At 41.5% G+C, this 17,591-nt stretch overlaps 2 protein-coding genes across 4 annotated transcripts; one reads left to right on the top strand and one right to left on the bottom strand.

Moving 5' to 3' along the window:
* Positions 1 to 82: 82 nt before the first annotated feature.
* MORN5 (MORN repeat containing 5) lies at positions 83 to 15,498 on the bottom strand. Of its 3 annotated transcripts, XM_040531269.1 has the most exons (7): positions 15,339 to 15,498; positions 15,030 to 15,256; positions 14,764 to 14,911; positions 14,246 to 14,357; positions 13,349 to 13,480; positions 1,429 to 1,544; positions 83 to 185 (listed from the first exon to the last, which is right to left on the bottom strand). In XM_040531269.1, the coding sequence occupies exons 2-6, from the start codon at positions 15,149 to 15,151 to the stop codon at positions 1,465 to 1,467; spliced, it is 594 nt and encodes a 197-aa protein (XP_040387203.1). In that variant the 5' UTR covers positions 15,152 to 15,256; positions 15,339 to 15,498; the 3' UTR covers positions 83 to 185; positions 1,429 to 1,464. The 3 variants fall into 3 exon arrangements, with proteins under 3 accessions (XP_040387203.1, XP_040387202.1, XP_040387204.1); XM_040531268.1 differs by lacking the exon at positions 83 to 185 and having other exon boundaries at positions 234 to 1,544; XM_040531270.1 differs by lacking the exons at positions 83 to 185; positions 15,339 to 15,498 and having other exon boundaries at positions 234 to 1,544; positions 14,989 to 15,106.
* On the top strand, positions 15,103 to 17,241 carry NDUFA8 (NADH:ubiquinone oxidoreductase subunit A8). Its single transcript, XM_040531267.1, has 4 exons — positions 15,103 to 15,251; positions 15,334 to 15,497; positions 16,364 to 16,529; positions 17,009 to 17,241. Exons 1-4 carry the CDS (start codon positions 15,150 to 15,152, stop codon positions 17,144 to 17,146), a joined length of 570 nt encoding a protein of 189 aa, XP_040387201.1. The 5' UTR covers positions 15,103 to 15,149; the 3' UTR covers positions 17,147 to 17,241.
* Positions 17,242 to 17,591: the final 350 nt, after the last annotated feature.

Genomic DNA, 17,591 nt, shown 5'->3' with positions numbered 1-17,591 from the left:
CAAAAACTGGAAGCAATTCAGCTTGTGCAGTTTTAGAGCTAATTATGTGTATGGAAAATACTCAACTCTACCAAGAATGTAAGAAATTCTCTAATTTATTCAATACGTTGTTTCACAATGTATTTCACACTGACTATTGCCACTGAACCAAACCTTATCTCAGGTCATTTGCATTCATCTCCTGTCTGTAGATTAAAAAAAAGAAAGAAAGAAAGAAAAAAAAGTAAAACTCATTCTCGTTTTCTTCATTTATTCAGTAATTGCCAAATAAGTCCTGGTGCAGCAATGCAGACTCCATGTATTAAACTTTTTCCAGTTGCTATTTACAAAAACTTTTGCAGACAAAATCCAGTGAAGATAGGCAGTGAAAGGCTTTTCACTCGAATTTAATAAGGTAACTACATATGGTGAGGGTCTGAAAGTGGAATGGTTTACAATTTTATTGCCTTTTTTTTTTCTTTTGGCTCACGCTGGTTAACCCCAATGCCCTAGCTAAAGGTGCTTACACAACTTACTAGTTGGGATGGGGGAGTGGGAATCAATCCTGCACTACTATCAGTGATATATCTGTAGGATGCCAACTATAGACACATCGGTTTTATTTCATCAGCCAATCATTTTGTTGTAGCATGTTGCAATTATGCATGTCTTGGCTACAATGGTTAAAAAATTCTCTAAATGAGTGGACAGTCAAGACTAATATTTATTTTAAAAATTAAAACTAAATTGTAAGCACTTTTTTGTAAAACCAATGTCTGTTTTGTTACATACTTTTAATGTTGTGCTTTGTAAATGTCTTATTTGTGTAATAAATAAAGTTAATGCAAGTAGAAGTGCTGGCACTTACATCCAGAAAATGATGTAATTCCATTTTATTTTATTTTTAAATACTTTCTGGCTTACTAATCAAGCAGCAACCCACCCAGTTTTCCTCTTTTATTATTTTGTTAAACTCTGGCTTCAGGAGAGTTCAACAAACGTTCGTAGTAAATGGATATAATTTCCTAGTTAGCAAACCAGTCATTAAAGAATACCTCTGGTGTACATTATTACAATGATCAATCAATATCAAAGTACTGAGCAAAAAGAGAGGAAAGGAATTCACCAGGACAGCTAACTAAAATCTGGGAAAATAATGTTGATTAAGATGGATTTGAATGACTTCAACACTGAATCTGAGGCACTCTTTTTAACAAATTGTTTTCAAGCTTAATAACGTGTATATATACTACACTACACACCTCTCAGGAATATTACTGTGAGTACAGTCTGCTCTTTTTCCGTGGCTTTTTCTCAGCATGACTGATTAAATGATTATTTCCATTTTTGTTTATGCTGACAAAGATGACGAAAAGATTACATTCCTGTAGAGGGAAGGGGTGATATAAATCTGCGAGGACAAATTAGACTTATTGTGAATCAGATTACCTGTTTTGGATTATTATTGTCTAGCAAAACCCATTTTCATGGTTTAGGTTTATGCCCAGTTTTTTCATCCTCAGCTTTCCGGCAGGTACGAATGATCCACTCATGCTCATCATCATCTAAAAGGGAGAGAAAGAGAAGGCCAAATATCACCACTTCACACCTGCTTTTTGCATTACCAGGGTCCAGCACAAACAATTTTTCCTTTGAGGAAAAAAATATCCGTTCTTAGCCATTGGCATCTCTTAGAACACATTTTTGTTTCTTGAAAAGATTTTGTGCTGTTGTGCTGGAATGTGTCAAGGCAGGAGACACTGGATACATGGCAATGATTCTGAGTACTCAGCTGTTTGATAGGATTAACTTGGGCAGAACTGAAATTTATGCTTTTTCTGGACTTTTTATGACCATTTGCAGGAAATATGTTGAAAGTATCAGAAGTGAAGTTACACTTTTTTGAATACTATGTCTGCATTGCTTGTCAGGTTATGAAAAGTGAAGGTAATGAAAAATCTACAGTCAAAGCCTAAGTTCTTCTCTTTCAGTTTTTCTTTCGGTGCTGTTTTTGAAATGTACGTTATGATCGGTATAAATAAGCTGATATAGTACTGATGGACGTGTTATAGATCATCTTCTGTGTCCCTTGTTAGTATTCATGTCTGTCATATTCTCAGAGAATAATAGCGTGAAAAGAAAAAAAAACAACAAAGACAATGTAGGAAAAAACAACTGTCCAGCAAAGTTTGAATAGAAATTTTGTGTATGATTACAAAAAAAAAATAACATGGCAAATATAAGTTGTGGCTTCTTTATTCCAGGGACTTAAACAGTCTTATCTTCAAAAACTGTTCTGCAGACTTTTCTTTTTTCACTTGCTTAGGGGAAAAGTGATCTGTCTAGTAGACCAGGAAAAAACAAACTTCAAAAAGCCATGGGAAAAATCAAGGTATTCCTTAAAACAATACCTGTATTTATTTTTGTATAAATGAAATATATTAGAGTTGCTTCTTGTGTTTACCACTCTCTTAAGAAATTCACATTATCTGCTTGTGACATGTGCTTCTCACTTGCTTCCTCCTAGATTGTAAGGTTTTGTAGCAGCCTTTATTACCTGGAAGCCCAGATGGTTACAAGAAAGATGGAGCAGAGGGAGCTGTAATCATGGTGCTGTGAACACCACTTGGCATAGCTCATGATCCCACCTTGCACAGCTGAGAGCCATGCTCAGTTAGGTCAAAACAGATCAAGAAGGAAGAACGCTGCTTGTAAGGAGTCAAATTTTCCTGGAAACCTTTTGACTAGGGAGTTGTACCTTTCAGTTAAAGTGACATGGTAGCATTTTAAACGTAAAGGTAGGAAGGTCCTGGGAATACAACTGTGCTCATCTCAGAAGTGAATGGTCACAGAAGGGTATGTGACAAACTAGTTTTGATGTACAAGAGTAAGCATGTGGCTAAATCTTACTGACTCCAATGGGTTTTGAATCAAGTCAGCTTTGTCTCTCTTTTTTTGTTGTTGTTCCTTTCTTTTTTTTTCCTTTTTTTTTTTTTGTTTTCTTTTTTTTTCTTGATGCTGCCCTTCCCTATTTCTCCTTTCTGTTCAAGTGAGCTGAGTGCAGGTCTTCCCTTCTCATAAGGTGCTGCTCACAAGGAGCTCTATTGGCATCCTGGTAAAAGCAGGCTAGAGCGAGGTCTGTGCCAAAGCATTCATCCCTTGTCTAAATGGCAGCACTTGTCTGACACCCTTGACAAATGGTAGTCAGAAAACTCTGTGAATCTCAGGAGGTTTTTCCTAGGAGCCACTTCCCCAGTCTGGTCTTTGCCTGCAGCCACTGGTCTCCAGTCAACGTGGCTGCTTGTGCCAGCTGACCATGCCCCAGTGACCGTGCATGGGGTAGAGAACACCCTTGGACTGCAGTTGTTCCAACAGCACAGGCTGTAGGCTTGCCTTAGTGACTGTAAAACAGTTACCATTTTGATAGCGTACCTAAGTACTGGTCTTTCTCTGTGTCACTGATGTGATACCTCTTTCACTCTCTGTGTTATTTACTTTGAATCAATAGCTCTGTAACAATACAGCCCATTTATGGCACATTTCTTTTTCAGGCATAAACTAGGAGAAAATAAATGCTGGAAAATAAGCTAAAAAGAAAATTAAAAAGATAAGCAGAGAATCTTGCTTAAAGACCACACAATCCTTACACAGGCAGAGATTCCATTGAGGGCTGCAGCAGGAATGCAAATGTGGTCCTTAAGCTTTCTTAAAAACAACATCAAAGCCATAATCAATGTGCTGGCTTTTGTTCTATGCACTAGGTGTTCCGGCCCTGTAATGATGTGATCACGTGAGCCTAGGCTATGACAGACGTTGTCCAGTCCGGTTATCTCTGCGGTTTTAGCTGGGATCTCCCTGACTAAGAAAAATAGTTTAATCTGAGCTTGTAATAAGCGCAAGGAAATGAAACTTTGCCTATTTCTATGACAGTGAAGGAATAAACAAACTCTACACATGCTACATGTCAGCACTGTCTAGCTCATATTTGGGTAATGATATAATTGTCTCACCAAGTACTAATCAGTTCACCTTCCTAGTGAGAAATGTGTTGTAGTCACATATTAGCATCAGGGCTATAGGCACTAAGAAAGGCAGATGCTACACTTGGCTTTGTATCACGGATTTCCACCACATCCTCGCTTTGCCTAAGTTGTTTCCTTCTGCACTCTATATTCTCATGATCTCCTAGGAAAGCACACAAGGCAGATTGTGGTAGGGCTTTTAGCCTCCACAAACCAGTCTCAAAACATCTCGGTTCATGCAGCAATCTGAGCCCAGGCAAATTAAATTCATGTTCATAAACACTGCTTAACTTGCATATAGTTTAATCAGCTGCAAAAACTGAATGAGCTATATGAATTTCAACTTTATATATGAAAATGAATAATAGATGTAATGACTTAATATTGAAAAAAGTAATCTAAAGCAAATCCCAGAGCTGCCATCCAACCCAAGCACACTGCGCAACTGCTCCTCGGTCTAGGTAAGGGGAAATGAAAGCTTTGATCCAGCATAGCTAGAAGAACCACAAAACCAGACATCAGAATGGCTCTGGGGCTAGCTATGTGAGAAGAGGCAGAGAAATATTAGAATGTAAAGAGTTAAGCTATGGTAAAACATACTTTTGCTACACTAAAGAAGACTGGTTGATAATTACTGTAGTTTTAGGGCTATTTGAATCAGTGCAGCTGCAACCTCTTCAGTAGTAACCCCTGAAACAAGACAAACTGGGTTTATTGTACTGAACAAGTCTTAAAGCTCCTCCCTGATTGTTAGTAATTGGCAGCAATGGACTTAACAGCCTCTTGACTACCCTTTTTACACTCTACCTGACTGTGCAGCTAACAATTTAAATCACAGATGCCGATCCTTCTTTGTGGCAGCTGCTTGTTAACTACACGTTCCTCTTTTTCTGTCACTGGCTGCTTCCATAACCCTGCAACACCAGGGTTAGATTGGAGAATCACATTTCATCAATATTTAAAATGGAATTAAACCTTGAAGTTTGATTAATGCTACCAGATAGTGAGTTGTAATTACTATTTTGCAAATTGCGATTGTTTGAATATGTTAATATGATTGTCTAAGCACATCTTCACCTTCAGAAGTAATTTTCCCTTTAAAAAAGATTTGAAAAAAATACAAACTCTTTAATCAGTGGTAAATTATCACCCTGTGCACAATTAGGTAGTATGGGGTTCTTCACGTTGTGCGCTGAATTTTGTGTCAGCATTTTTATCTTTACAAGTTTATCCATTTTTTTAAGATTTTCCTCAGTAGAATATACAGTCATGGAACAGACTTTGCTGAAACAAGACTAATGTTTACGTTTGAAGGTAAAGAAAACAGGTTTGGCTAAAAATTTTATTGCAGTCTAGTGTCTCCCTGTTCAGTTAGTAAACAATAACAAGTTATTTACTCAAAAGTTAGTGAAATATAATGATCATTATCATGACATACAATTGAAATCTTCAAAGAGAGAGAGATTGAGTTAGATCTTAATGGATGAGCTGCTAAAATATATGTAAGTATTGATTGATTCTTGTGAATTATTTCCTTACGCCTCAACCAAAAAAAAAATCAGTTTTCTACAACCCACAAAATATATTTTGAATATTGTGAGCCACATCCTCAGCCAGCCCAAACTGAGACAGCTCCTCTTTAATTTATATGATTAATTCAAGCTGTTTTCATTAAGCAGGCCCAAAGCATATGAGGCCAACCCTGCTAGCCACCTGCACAACCCACCCCCAGAACACCATCTTTCCCAGTGGATGATTGCCTTGGGGTGGAAATCCTAGTGATCTGCTGTTAGATACTGCCTACGTGGTCAGCAGGGACAGAGAATTTTTAGGCAACTTAGACCCAATTAAGCCTGTTGGTCCTACTGTGTTTCTGTAAGTAGCCACTTTTGTATTAGTTCTTCTTAACTACTACTTTGCAAGTTTCTTCCTTGTTCTGAGCGGCTTTAGGGGAAGCTGCAAATAGCAACAAAATTCAAGCAGTGTATGTCAGAAATGCTGTCAGGTGTATTCCAAGGTGAGCTCAAACTCCATCCCCCTCAAAACAGTGGATTTGAGCTCAATGTTTCTGCAAAATGAAACCACTTGCTTAATTTCCAATGTTCAGCTAATAGTGGCAGAAGAGACTTCCCCAACTACACACTCCATTTTCTCTCTCAAGGGGGATTAGAAACAGCTGAAAATTCAGGGTGGGCTTGCTTCAGGGTGCTTCCAAAGGATGGCTTGAAAATACACTGTAATTTAGGTGCATTTAGTCTTTCTATATTAAATGCATATTGCAAAGTTTAGAATGGTTTTCTCCTAGCTATCACATTTCTGTATTGCTTCTGGAAACCTCAGCTGTGAGAGATTTCTTGGGACTCTTCATGCTTAGGTGTCTGCCGTGATGCAGAGTGCAGACTGCCAGCAAAGAGCGCTGTTGTCTGCAGGCTTCAGGATTTGCCCTCTACCTAGTGCTTTCTCAGGAAGCCACCCAGAGGTGCGCAGGAGGATGCATTGCATTGAAACTAGAATGCTTAGTGGCTCACCCAGGGAAAAAGCTATACTGTTCAACTTAAGAGCCTTCCACACACTCTGGTCTGACTGCGTTAGGCCTTCATACTGCACTTTGCAGCTGCATGTGGTTCTGGTGTCTTAAAGGCTTTATCTACAGCGGAGGCTCCATGTGCTACTCCTGCTGCACTCCAAAATTCAGATCCTTGGCTCCTTCCTCTGCCCAATGGTGAGCTGGGACCAGGCGTGAGTGTGCATCGTCCCTTTGTTCTCTCTTGCTGCTGTTCAAAGCCGTGTGAGCCAGGAGGGAAGTAGCTGTGCCATGATACATCCCTCCATCGGGACAATCGGAGGCTCACAACTCCAGCACACCCCTGTAGCTGTGCAGGCACGGCCGTGTGTCAGAGCAGCTTTCCATGAACACGGTTTGTCAGAGCGGGTGTTTACAGTAGACAATCCTTGAACTAGAGCTGAGTTTCCTCTCTGTTTGTAGAGGGCCAGGCACACACAGAACATTGTAAACAACAATATCAGTTAATTCTTTCACATGCCTGACTCCTCCCATCACCCGCAGTGCAGTTTATCATGTTCTTCCACTGCACAATTACAATCATATGTGATAGCATCTCAGCCGTGGATTCTGCCTGCCTGGCACACCCCTTTCATTTCCACTGCCCCTCTAGGTCCCTAGCACCACTTTCCTTGCTGTGTCTGACCTCACCAACATCAAGGCTGGCAAGAAAATGGAAAACACGTTTTCAATTAACCTTTGCTTCCACCCACAAATTCTCACCCTTCCATTTACATTTAATTACTGTAATTCCAAAATGGCCCAAAAATGAACTTTCCATGTCTTGTAAAACTTGTTTGCGCATGAACTGTATAGCTGACTATAAGTGCCTATAAGAATTGTGTATAACCTGTCTAATGGATTCACAATGGGATGGCTAGCACACAAACAAAGTTGTTTTTCTTGGCATACCACTATTCGGAGCTGAAACTTTCACAGTTTTCAAAACGATAAGTATTTTAAGACCAGGAAACCACAAGGAACAACATATTTGCAAAAGCTATAGCTACTGAAATTCCTGTATCATGATGCATATATTAATATTACTGTTGCTGGTTATAGTGTTGAATATAAATCATGTTGTTTAATAATCTATTTTACTGAATGGAGGATATTTTTTATTAAAACACATGAACCAAATTTAATATAAAAATATTTTCTTGGTTACACAAACAAGGGGTCTCCAACTATGCCGGTCACCTGAATATACTTTGATACTGAGAAGGACGTAAGTATGCATTTTGCAATGGCATTCAAAATGTGCCTGATCTTAATGCATTTCTATATAAAAAGAAAGGAGAAGAGCAGACAAAGGGTAGGAGAATCAGTCCAACATTAAAAAAGGTGTTTAGGGTAGAATAATAAAAGATATGAAGCTACTTCTCTTAGGAGTTGGGATCTTCTCTTTAAGCGGACTCAATTTCCTTCTGCCATCTTCTCTTCAACATTCATTCTCTTGTCATGCCCATTCAGCTGTCTCCAGTACGATATGTGCTAATGTTCTGCCTCTCTGCCTCCTAACATTTGGGTCCTCAACTAATTTATTTGTTGAGCACTGTGGATTATTTAGGTCCAAAGCTCTCACATCGGGCCAAAAGCTACCTATCTAAAAAAAATAGCAGGAAATAGGCAAGAGACACTTGGAGATCCAGATGAAAGCGTTACGATAGAATTTCTAACCTTCCTCTTAGTGTAATATTTTTCAAGGCTTCTGACTATCACAGAAGTAATGAGTCTGGAAAGCAAGTATCAGAAAACTGCGGTTTTATAGGAATGTGGGCAGAAAAGCTATCCTAGGACTAACTGCAAGGGAAAAAAAGTATACGGGAGATGGAGGAGACAAGACCAAACGGTGAATTTGTATGGACTCGTGTAGAACCTTGAGGGTAAAAAAACAAGCTGAGTGCAGTGGCAGAGAGACAAAATACTTCTTGCAAAGGTATTTTGGAGGAATTTGTATAAAACAGGCCAGAAAGATGGGTCAGCTGTAGTCAGAGGAGAATGTGAGAAGGACAAGAGCTTCAGCTGTTGGAAGAAAAGCAAAGGGCTTCTGACTTTCACATGCTTGACTGGTGTAAATGGAGAGTAGTATTGGCTCTCTATTTTATAAAACCCTTTTTTCAGAAATAAGTTTGCTAGCCAAAGTAAAGAGAAAAAGATCAATGGAGTGCAATAAATGGCATTTATCATAAAAATACATGAAATTTACAATTCAGTTAACTTGTCAAATGTTAAAAAATCAGCAAACAATAGACACAATTTGTTTTGTTCAGAGCCCAGAGGTAGAGACCAAATTCTCTAAATTAATTTCTGCAAAAGCTGTTTTTTTTTTTTTTTTTCAAACAGGTCTGGATCCTATTCGTTGTAGAATATACTGATTACCAACTATTTTTAAGAGCTTTACACAAACATTATTTCTTTTGTTGTGTGAAATGCAGAATCAGCCATCTGGCAAATGCCCCAGAGCTAAAATCTTTTACATGACATATAATTCAAAATGATTAAATATACAACAGAAAATAGCTATAGCATTGCACTTAAAATAGCATGAACTTTTACTGCCGATCAAAACTGATTTCTTTAGCTTAACAAGTATCCAAAGAACAATTATTTGAAGAGCTTTTAAGAGTTTCAATATGTAGGAACTAAACCTCATCTAAATTCAGTATCTTAAGTCAAATAAAAAAGAAACAAATGTACAAAAGATTAAATGGTCCTGTGTTATAAGTAGACATTTAAATCTATGGGAAGCTAAATTCATTCGAACAAAAATACTATATTCCCTGTGTATGTGTATTGCTGAGGCTTTCCTCTCCACTGCTAAGGGCATCTGCCAAAACAACTCTTACATTCTTAGGCAATGACTAGGGACTAGCCTGGAATCAGACTGTTCATCCACTCCCTCCATCATCAGAATGGGCAATTTCAAAGAAGAACAGGGAATAAAGCTCAGTGCATGATCCCTTAGTGCAGTCAATCTTTTTTTTTCCTTTCTTTTTTTTTTTTTTTTATCCCCTGCACCACAGTCAACTTTAAGTTAAACTTGCTGTCTTCTCTCCAGAAATACTCCAGGCCTGAAAAATTGCCAGGTCCTCATCCCACACCCAATTCTCCAGTAGTTTATGAGAAAGAGCACGCAAACATCTGCATGTATTTGGGGTACATGAGGGTAGGTACAGAAATATTACCCTGCGTAATTATTGAGTGGTTATGGCTCTGTTTCTGCACTACATTTTTCAGACAAGTCAAAGTCTACTTTTCTCAGAAAGCACTTGGTGCAAGTCACTTCTGAGCTTTAAGACAAAAAAAAAAAAGTCTAAATGTAGATTTATCTCATGGATTTACATACTTGGATAAGCCTGAAATGGATTAATAGATCTCTGCTGACTTTCAAAAAAATTGCTTCTAAATTCTTTCAGACCAAGCATGAGAACCTTCATCCCAAGGTAACAATGTGAGGAAACTCTAAGGCCATGATTACTAAGACTTAGAATTAAAATGTGTTCTCAAACTTGCCTGTGGAGTTGGGTCAGCCTCAAAACCAAGGAACCTCAGATGTCCTAAAACCAGTCTTCTTAAAACTAGAATAAAATTATATTCTTGAGTCTTGACCTTTTCAGGTTATAATGATTCCTGAAGCAGCAGGACTTTCCCTGCTGCTTTTTATGAGACTTTCAGGCTTGTAGAAATCCTAAGCTGACTGCTGGCTGGTTTGGGACTGCAGCAACACCAAAACCACTCCTCCTAATAAGCACTTGCCTTGGTTTTCTGGGCCTAATCCTGCTCTTAGTTACATGTATATTAATTCAGATACCTTACTGAGTTTAAAGTGTAAAGTCTGACTCTGGGTCTTCCTGTTCTTGATCTTATATGAAGAGATGCACGTATTTCAGGTAACATTGACTGCAGTATAGAAAGCTACCCTATGCACCATATTCATACTAATTAAGCCTAAAAATGGAACATGAAAATAGAAGCACAAATATTATCATGCTTTTGCTCTTTGTAGTATGATTTATACTATTTAACCCAGCATCAGGGTCAGTGCAGGAGAAACATCAATTTTCATCAGACGTATCTTTGCTTTTCATCAGAAGAAAGGTGACTCAGGCAATCTCCTATCATCCTTTCCTCAGTAGAACAAGCCTTCTATTTCTGACAGTTTTTTCTCTTTGAAAGTTATGGGCCCCTCCAATATTTGTGGGTCCTAAAATCTGAATCATTTCTCTTCTTGTACCTCCCTGCTTTGAATTAAACATAACGTCACATATTTCCTACTTTTCACTGAAAAAACGGGAAATCTTCCCATCTTTCTATTGACTGAACTCGGTTACAAAGATGCTAGGAGTCCAATTTTTTTTGAGGGGGGAATACTCTGAGTGAAACAGGAGGCTAGTCCCAGAGCCTATTCAAAATAAACAACGTATCTTCTTACAAATGAGTATTCCTATTCTTATTTATGTGTCCAATTTTGTGTACTTCACAATACAAGAAAAAAAAAAGAAAAGATTGAAGAACGCATGAGGAATCAAGAGAAATTTGAGCATCCCCAAGGAAACGGAGGTTTAGGGATGGAGTAATAACTGCAAGATTGCAATGAGAATTTGGAAAACCTTGCTAGATAAAAAGTATAACAAAACTGTTGCTGTCATTTCGGTCCCTGGACCTGATTATATTTTCATGATGGGCCTTTGCACTGCTTTAACAGTAAGAGCTTTAAGTAAATGAGGATCAGACCTCCATGCTAGTGAAATGCAAAGCTTGCCAAATTTAACAGGAGTCTCTACGGTACTCTACAAACACTCATCCTGACAAAGAAGCGGTGGAAGCAAACTCAGTAATTTCAAATGGAGTCTATTTGTTTCTCTTCTGGAATGACACCTGGATGCTGCCAATTTGGCAGGAAAGTCAGTGCCAAGGCAGTATGCTTCCTTGCCCTGTTTCCCCAACAGCCAAGAAACAATCAGCAATTGCTTCATAATAGGGCCAGGGTGAAAGGTGAGAACTGGAGTATTCTTAAAGCCTGCTTCCAGACCTGAGGAAGATAGTGTCATTTTGGTAAACCTGTCAAGCTGTTGTAAGAACTTCCTGAATGCTTCCTACCATCTGCTTTTGATGCTTTCAAGACTTGGCTGGAAGCCTGGAGGTTTTCCTGCTCCTTCCTGCCCAACCTATAATGGAGTAATTCTGGATCTGTTCCCTGTCATTCCAGCCTCTTCCTCAGTTTCTTCTGCTTACAGCTGGGGTTTTTAATTTTTTTTTTTAAACTGCAGTGGCCTTGTGCCCTGAATCATCTCTCCTGGGGCAGTAAGAGTTCCTCTGATGTTGAACAAGTGCCGGGTTTTTCAATTGTGTTCATGTTCTTAAGAGGAAGGGTCTGGCCTACATGACACATTCCTTCTTCACGCTCAAATCAACAAGTTTAACTGTGTGTACACGGTTTTCAATGGAATGGTCACACAAAGCACATCTCCAACAACTGTGTCAGACTGCATGCTGTGCTGGTCTGGTCGGTGAATATTGATTGATATGATTTGTAGAGTTTGAGATAAATGTCATCAAGGACAATGAGTTCAAAGAACAGATTAAAAAACAATAAATTGAATTCCAAGGCGTTCCCTCCTGTACTAATCTGTGTAGGTTCCTGTGTTTTTGGAAAGCATGTTGCTTATCTTCCTCATCAGTAGGCCCACTGCATTCCAGTATTTTGGATCAATGCCATTTGTAATAATCTAGATCAGTTTTTATTCAACGTTTATAAAACAGGCCATGTATCATAGGGTATATTTTATAGCAGATGGTATCTCCAATTCATTTAAGCCCCCCCCTTCACTTCCCTCCTCCAATATCACAGTGCATACTTATAAAAGCTCTTGAAAGTAGAGCTGAGCGGATTTTTTTTCAACAAATAGTAAATTTGCTGAAAAATAGTTTGCAAGCAACAAAACGGTTAAACTGTGGCACACTGAAACTGAAATGTTCTGTCTTCTAGAAATACCACATCTTCCAATTTGGACGTTTGGGGAAGAAAAAAAAAAGTGGGTGGTTGCTTTGAAAAGCATTTTCATTTAAAAAAAATAATAATAATAATCTGCACTTAAAAAAAAGTGATAGGTTAAATAATCAGAACACAAAGTATTTGCTTCAGGTCATATTACATTTTTGAATTATCCCTGTGTCAACCATTTAGGGATCTTCTGTGTGTATTTAATTTGAAAAGTTTCTCTTTTGGCTTGATGAGAACTAATTTTCCTCAAGGTTTGTTAATTTGGGGACTGATCCACAAGACCTAATATTTGCCAGATTCTACTCAAAACACAGCTCTAGAAGGTGCCAAGAAAGTTTCCTATTCAGCAAGGTATTTAAACATAGCCCGAAGACACATTTAAATAAAGTGGACTCTTCTAACATTTAAAGATAAGCACATGCTTAAGCTCTTTGCTGATCGCAACAGAGTTTATTAGTTTTCAGGATCAATGATGTACATCTTAGTACAGTTCCTTTGCTTGAGATTGTAATGGAAGGGATTGAAGATTTTCCTGAGATTAAGGTACTCAATGGTAATAAACTTCATGTATTACTTCATTATAATTTTGCAAAATATGATTTGTACAACTCTGGGGATACATAAATAGCTGATAAAATTAAAACCTAAGAAATATTTTAGTTCAGTGATAACAGAACCCAATCATGGACTTTTAAAAAAACTTCAGCTTTAATCATACATCGTAGAAGATATGACAAATACACTTACTGAAATTTACCTTGCAGAAGTTAATCATACCTGCGTTTCTCAGAAACCTCAGTTTGTAGTCAATGACAATTCTGGTTTCAGGGTTATAGAATCCATCACCACAGTCGTAACATCCTGCTGGGATTTTTCTAGGAGGATCTAGATTTGTAAGCTGAGAAATGCCTGAATTAAAAACAACAACAACAAAGGATTTGCTTTGTTTTGCTTTTTTTTCTGTACTCATGCTTTTGTCTAGATAAATAGCGTTACATCACCAAAGCATTTGCTATAAAAACAATATAATTGGTTTACAATAAATTTTATAAAACATTTTTTCAATTTTGCAGATGTAGAAAATGAAAATGGTGGAATTATGCACAAAACTTATGGGGTAAAAATATATCACTTTGATTTCCTCAAAGTCCTGTGACTCAGACCACTCAGCCAACATTACAAATATGAGCCCAAACTACAGAACGGGGCCAGGAGAGTCTTGCTGGCCTCACAGAACTACTACACGTCATCCCTAAAATATTCTATTTATAAAGAGTATTTTATGTATTATGTTACATGTTTCACTCACTTGTTCCTCGCAAATCTTTTCACATTTTAACTATGGGAAAATATGTTTCTAAAGTCTTTTGCAGAAATATAGATTAGACATACACGTTCATCGTGGTTTCTGCTAAAAAGCTATGCGGGGTAGGTGCGTTCAAACTTTATTTGGTGTTTGGTGCTTGGGTGTTAACTGCTTCTGTTCAATGTGTCTATGCTGAAGGCATGTGGTTAATGTAGGGGAAAGTGGAATCTATTCATCGGGGTTTGGCGAGGCACTGGTAAGGCCGAAATTGACCACACGCTCTGGCTGCACATCGCTCAACGGATGGTCCTGGAGCAGAGCCGTTAGCTTGGCTCCTTCCTCAGGACCACAGATACGGTTGCCGGTACCTGCGGGCTTGAGGCCGGAGCAGATTTCTGTGTAAAACCTCCTGTCGTAGCCGTCGCAGTAATGCCATTTCTCGTCCTCGTACTCGAGCCCATCTGCGAAAGTGTACTTCCCCTGCGAACACAAGCGGGGAGTCATGGCTGGGGGGGGGGGGGCAGAACAAACTGGGGGGGACACGGGAGGAGCCGGGGGCGACAGAACAAACGGGGGGGACGTAGGAGGAGCTGGGGGGGACAGAACAAAGTGGGAGGGGACAGAGCAAACGGGGGGGACACGGGAGGAGCCGGGGGCGGCAGAAAAAAGTGGTGGGGGGGGGCAGAACAAACGGGGGGGACACGGAAGGAGCCCGGGGGGGTGGGGGTGGGGCAGAACAACCGGGGGACACACGGGACGAACCGGGGGGGGCACCGGACGAGCCGGGGGGACACGGGACGAGCCGGGGGACAGGGAACCGGCGCCAGCGCTCCGCACCCGCCCACCAGCCCCGGGGATCCCGCCCCCCCCGTCCCCTCCCCGGTACCTCGGCGGGCACCCCGCGGTGCCAGACCGCCTGGTATCTGCCGCCGCCGGGGAAGAGCAGCACGCCCTCGCCGTGAAACATCCCGTCCTTCAGCTCGCCCCGGTACTCGGTGCCGGTGGGCAGCGTGTAGGAGCCCCGGCCCTCCATCCTGCCGGGCCACACGGGGCTGTCAGTGAGGGCAGCCCCCCCCTCATCACTCCCCCCTCCCCGCCCCGCCGCCCCCACCTGCCGCGCACGGTGCCCCCGCAGCACCGCCCGCCCGTCACCTCCATGGCGGCTCCTCCGCTGTCGCCATGGCGACGCCGCCGCCGCCGGGGCGGCCCCGAGCCCCGCCTCCCGCGCACGCGCCCTGCCCCCCTCCCCTCCCTCCCGCCCCGCCGCCGCGCATGCGCCGTGCCGGGCGGGCGCTGAGGGGAGCTCAAGGAGACGGCGCCGCCATGGCGGGCGGCCCGCGGCTGCCCTCGCTGGAGGAGCTCGAGGTGCCCGAGGTGAGTGAGCGGCCCCGCGGGGCGGCCCCCGGCCCCCGCCCGGCCCCCGCCCGGCCCACATTGCCTCTCTGTCCCGCTGCAGGTGAGAGTCAGCTCGGCCGTGCTGAAGGCCGCGGCCCACCACTACGGCTCGCAGTGCGACCGGCCCAACAAGGAGTTCATGCTGTGCCGCTGGGAGGAGAAGGACCCGCGGCGGTGCCTGCGCGAGGGCCGCCAGGTCAACCAGTGCGCCCTCGAGTTCTTCAGGTGAGCCGCCCTGCCGCCGCCTGCGGGGGTCTCGCTCCCGCTGCCCGGCTCCTGGAGGTATGACCGGTGCCCTTGAGGAGGGGCGCAGTCGCCGAAGAAAAGGTTGTGCTCTTATTTTATTACTTGCGTGGTTAAACCTCGGCTTGTCCTTTCGCTCAGAGCTCCGTGGGCTCAGCTGCAGGGTGAGCGGCACCAGGGGCTTGTCAGGTTAGCAGAGGAGTGCCCTCGGGGGTTATAGGCTCGCTGCTTCTGCACCTTGCAGCTGTGTTATGGGATCTAGGAAATGAGCCTAAATTTTACTTCGTCCTGGGTTTTGTATGCATGTTGTTATAAAAACTTAGGTAGGTTTGAAATCGATGTCTTGTGACAAAAACATAGGTCATGGTGTGCATTGGTATCTTAGGTTGCTGGTAAAGGGCTGTGTCAATTAGCTCAAAGTTTGTCCTCTTCCAGTGTAGCAGCCACCCAGTAATGAAAAACCTCTGTCCTATGCGTGTCTTCTCGAGTTTAAGATTTCCAACTAATTTGGAAGCATTAGAGTGTTGTGTAGCGTGCACTATGCTTACCTAGCAAAGCAGACACCCAATATGGGGGAGCCGCATACATCTGTGTAGGAAGAATACCTTCCACATATTGGTGAAGTTATCGCTATCCCTACTTGTAGCTACAGTGCTACAGACTACAGTGGTGTTGGTACTAAGTTCTGTTTAATGGTGCTTTAAAGACTGACTTCTGAAGATTTTAAGTGTTCCTAAGAACAACAACTACAAAAACATTTTAGCACAAGTTAAGGCTTGAATGAGCGATAGAGAAAACATTAAAACTACAACAGTTGCTAAACGTTTTCTTTCTGTGTTGTCTTGCAGGCAGATTAAGACGCACTGTGCAGAGCCATTTACTGAATACTGGACGTGCATTGACTATACCAACTTGCACGAGCTTCGTAAATGCCGAAAGCAGCAGGCAGTATTTGATAACTGTGTGCTAGAGAAGTTGGGTTGGGTGAGACCTGAGCTGGGAGACCTCTCTAAGGTAACTTCCTATCTTTTGGATTGGATAGCCGGGTTCTTCTTTCCTTATGTGCATTTTTCCAGACCGGGTCTCAAACTTCCCACACCTAGAAGGTGATGTATGATCTCAACACTGGAAAATTGTGGATTTTGCTAAATGCAGGACTCTTTTAGCATTCTCTAGAGTTGGGAGTGCATGCATTGCTTTCCTGGAAGACCTGGACTTTTCTCACACAACTCCAGTTACTCTTTTTGCTTTTCCTAATGCAGAGACTTTTCCTTCAGGAGTGAGGCTCACACGTTTGTAGAACTATGATGTCACTATGAATAAAGTGCTCCTCCTCTCCGTTTATTTAAAGTATCCTGCAGATAGGAGCTCTTATCAGATCAGTGATGTATCCCTAGTGTGGTTTGGTGGTACTTATATTAAATTCTGACTTAATCTAGCTTTTCTGTTAAATGCCATGAGAAGTTGTATCATTCCTTTCTTTTTCTTTCCAGGTCACAAAAGTGAAGACGGACCGACCTATCCCTGAGAATGTCTATCATTCTAGACCTAGACCAGAGCCAAATCCACCCATTGAAGGAGAGCTGAAGCCTTCTCCACATGGCAGTAGGCTGTTTTTCTGGTCCTGGTAAAGTGGGCAGACTGTCCTGTAATTAAAATGCAAAGATACATTGCTCTCAAATGTAAATTGTTCAGTACACGTTGGGTATAACTTTAAATGTAATGATTAAAAAAAAAAAAGTTACATGGCTTAGTAGATTTCTTTAAACGTATTTTTTAGCGACTATGATGTGTGAGTGTCTCCCTGTTTTGTGCTGTGGTCTCTGCAGTCCTATAGCCTTTGGGACCATCTTAACACAGTGATGTCAGTTTCCCAACGGTGGCTGCCAGGCTTGTCTGAGAGGCATGTGAGTATAGCCTGAGTCTTCGGCCACTGCTTTAAACAATCGAAATGGTGTGAGACTTTGTTTGCTTATTGAGATCCCTGTCACTTGCATCAAGCAAGCTTTAAGCACAAATGAGTCATCCATGTCTTCCCTTACAATCTTGCAACCAATAATAGTGCATTTTTTCCAA

This window comes from Cygnus olor, chromosome 19, assembly GCF_009769625.2.
Source record: "Cygnus olor isolate bCygOlo1 chromosome 19, bCygOlo1.pri.v2, whole genome shotgun sequence".
Lineage (NCBI taxonomy): Eukaryota > Metazoa > Chordata > Aves > Anseriformes > Anatidae > Cygnus > Cygnus olor.
This window is presented reverse-complemented; position numbering and strand designations above follow the sequence as displayed.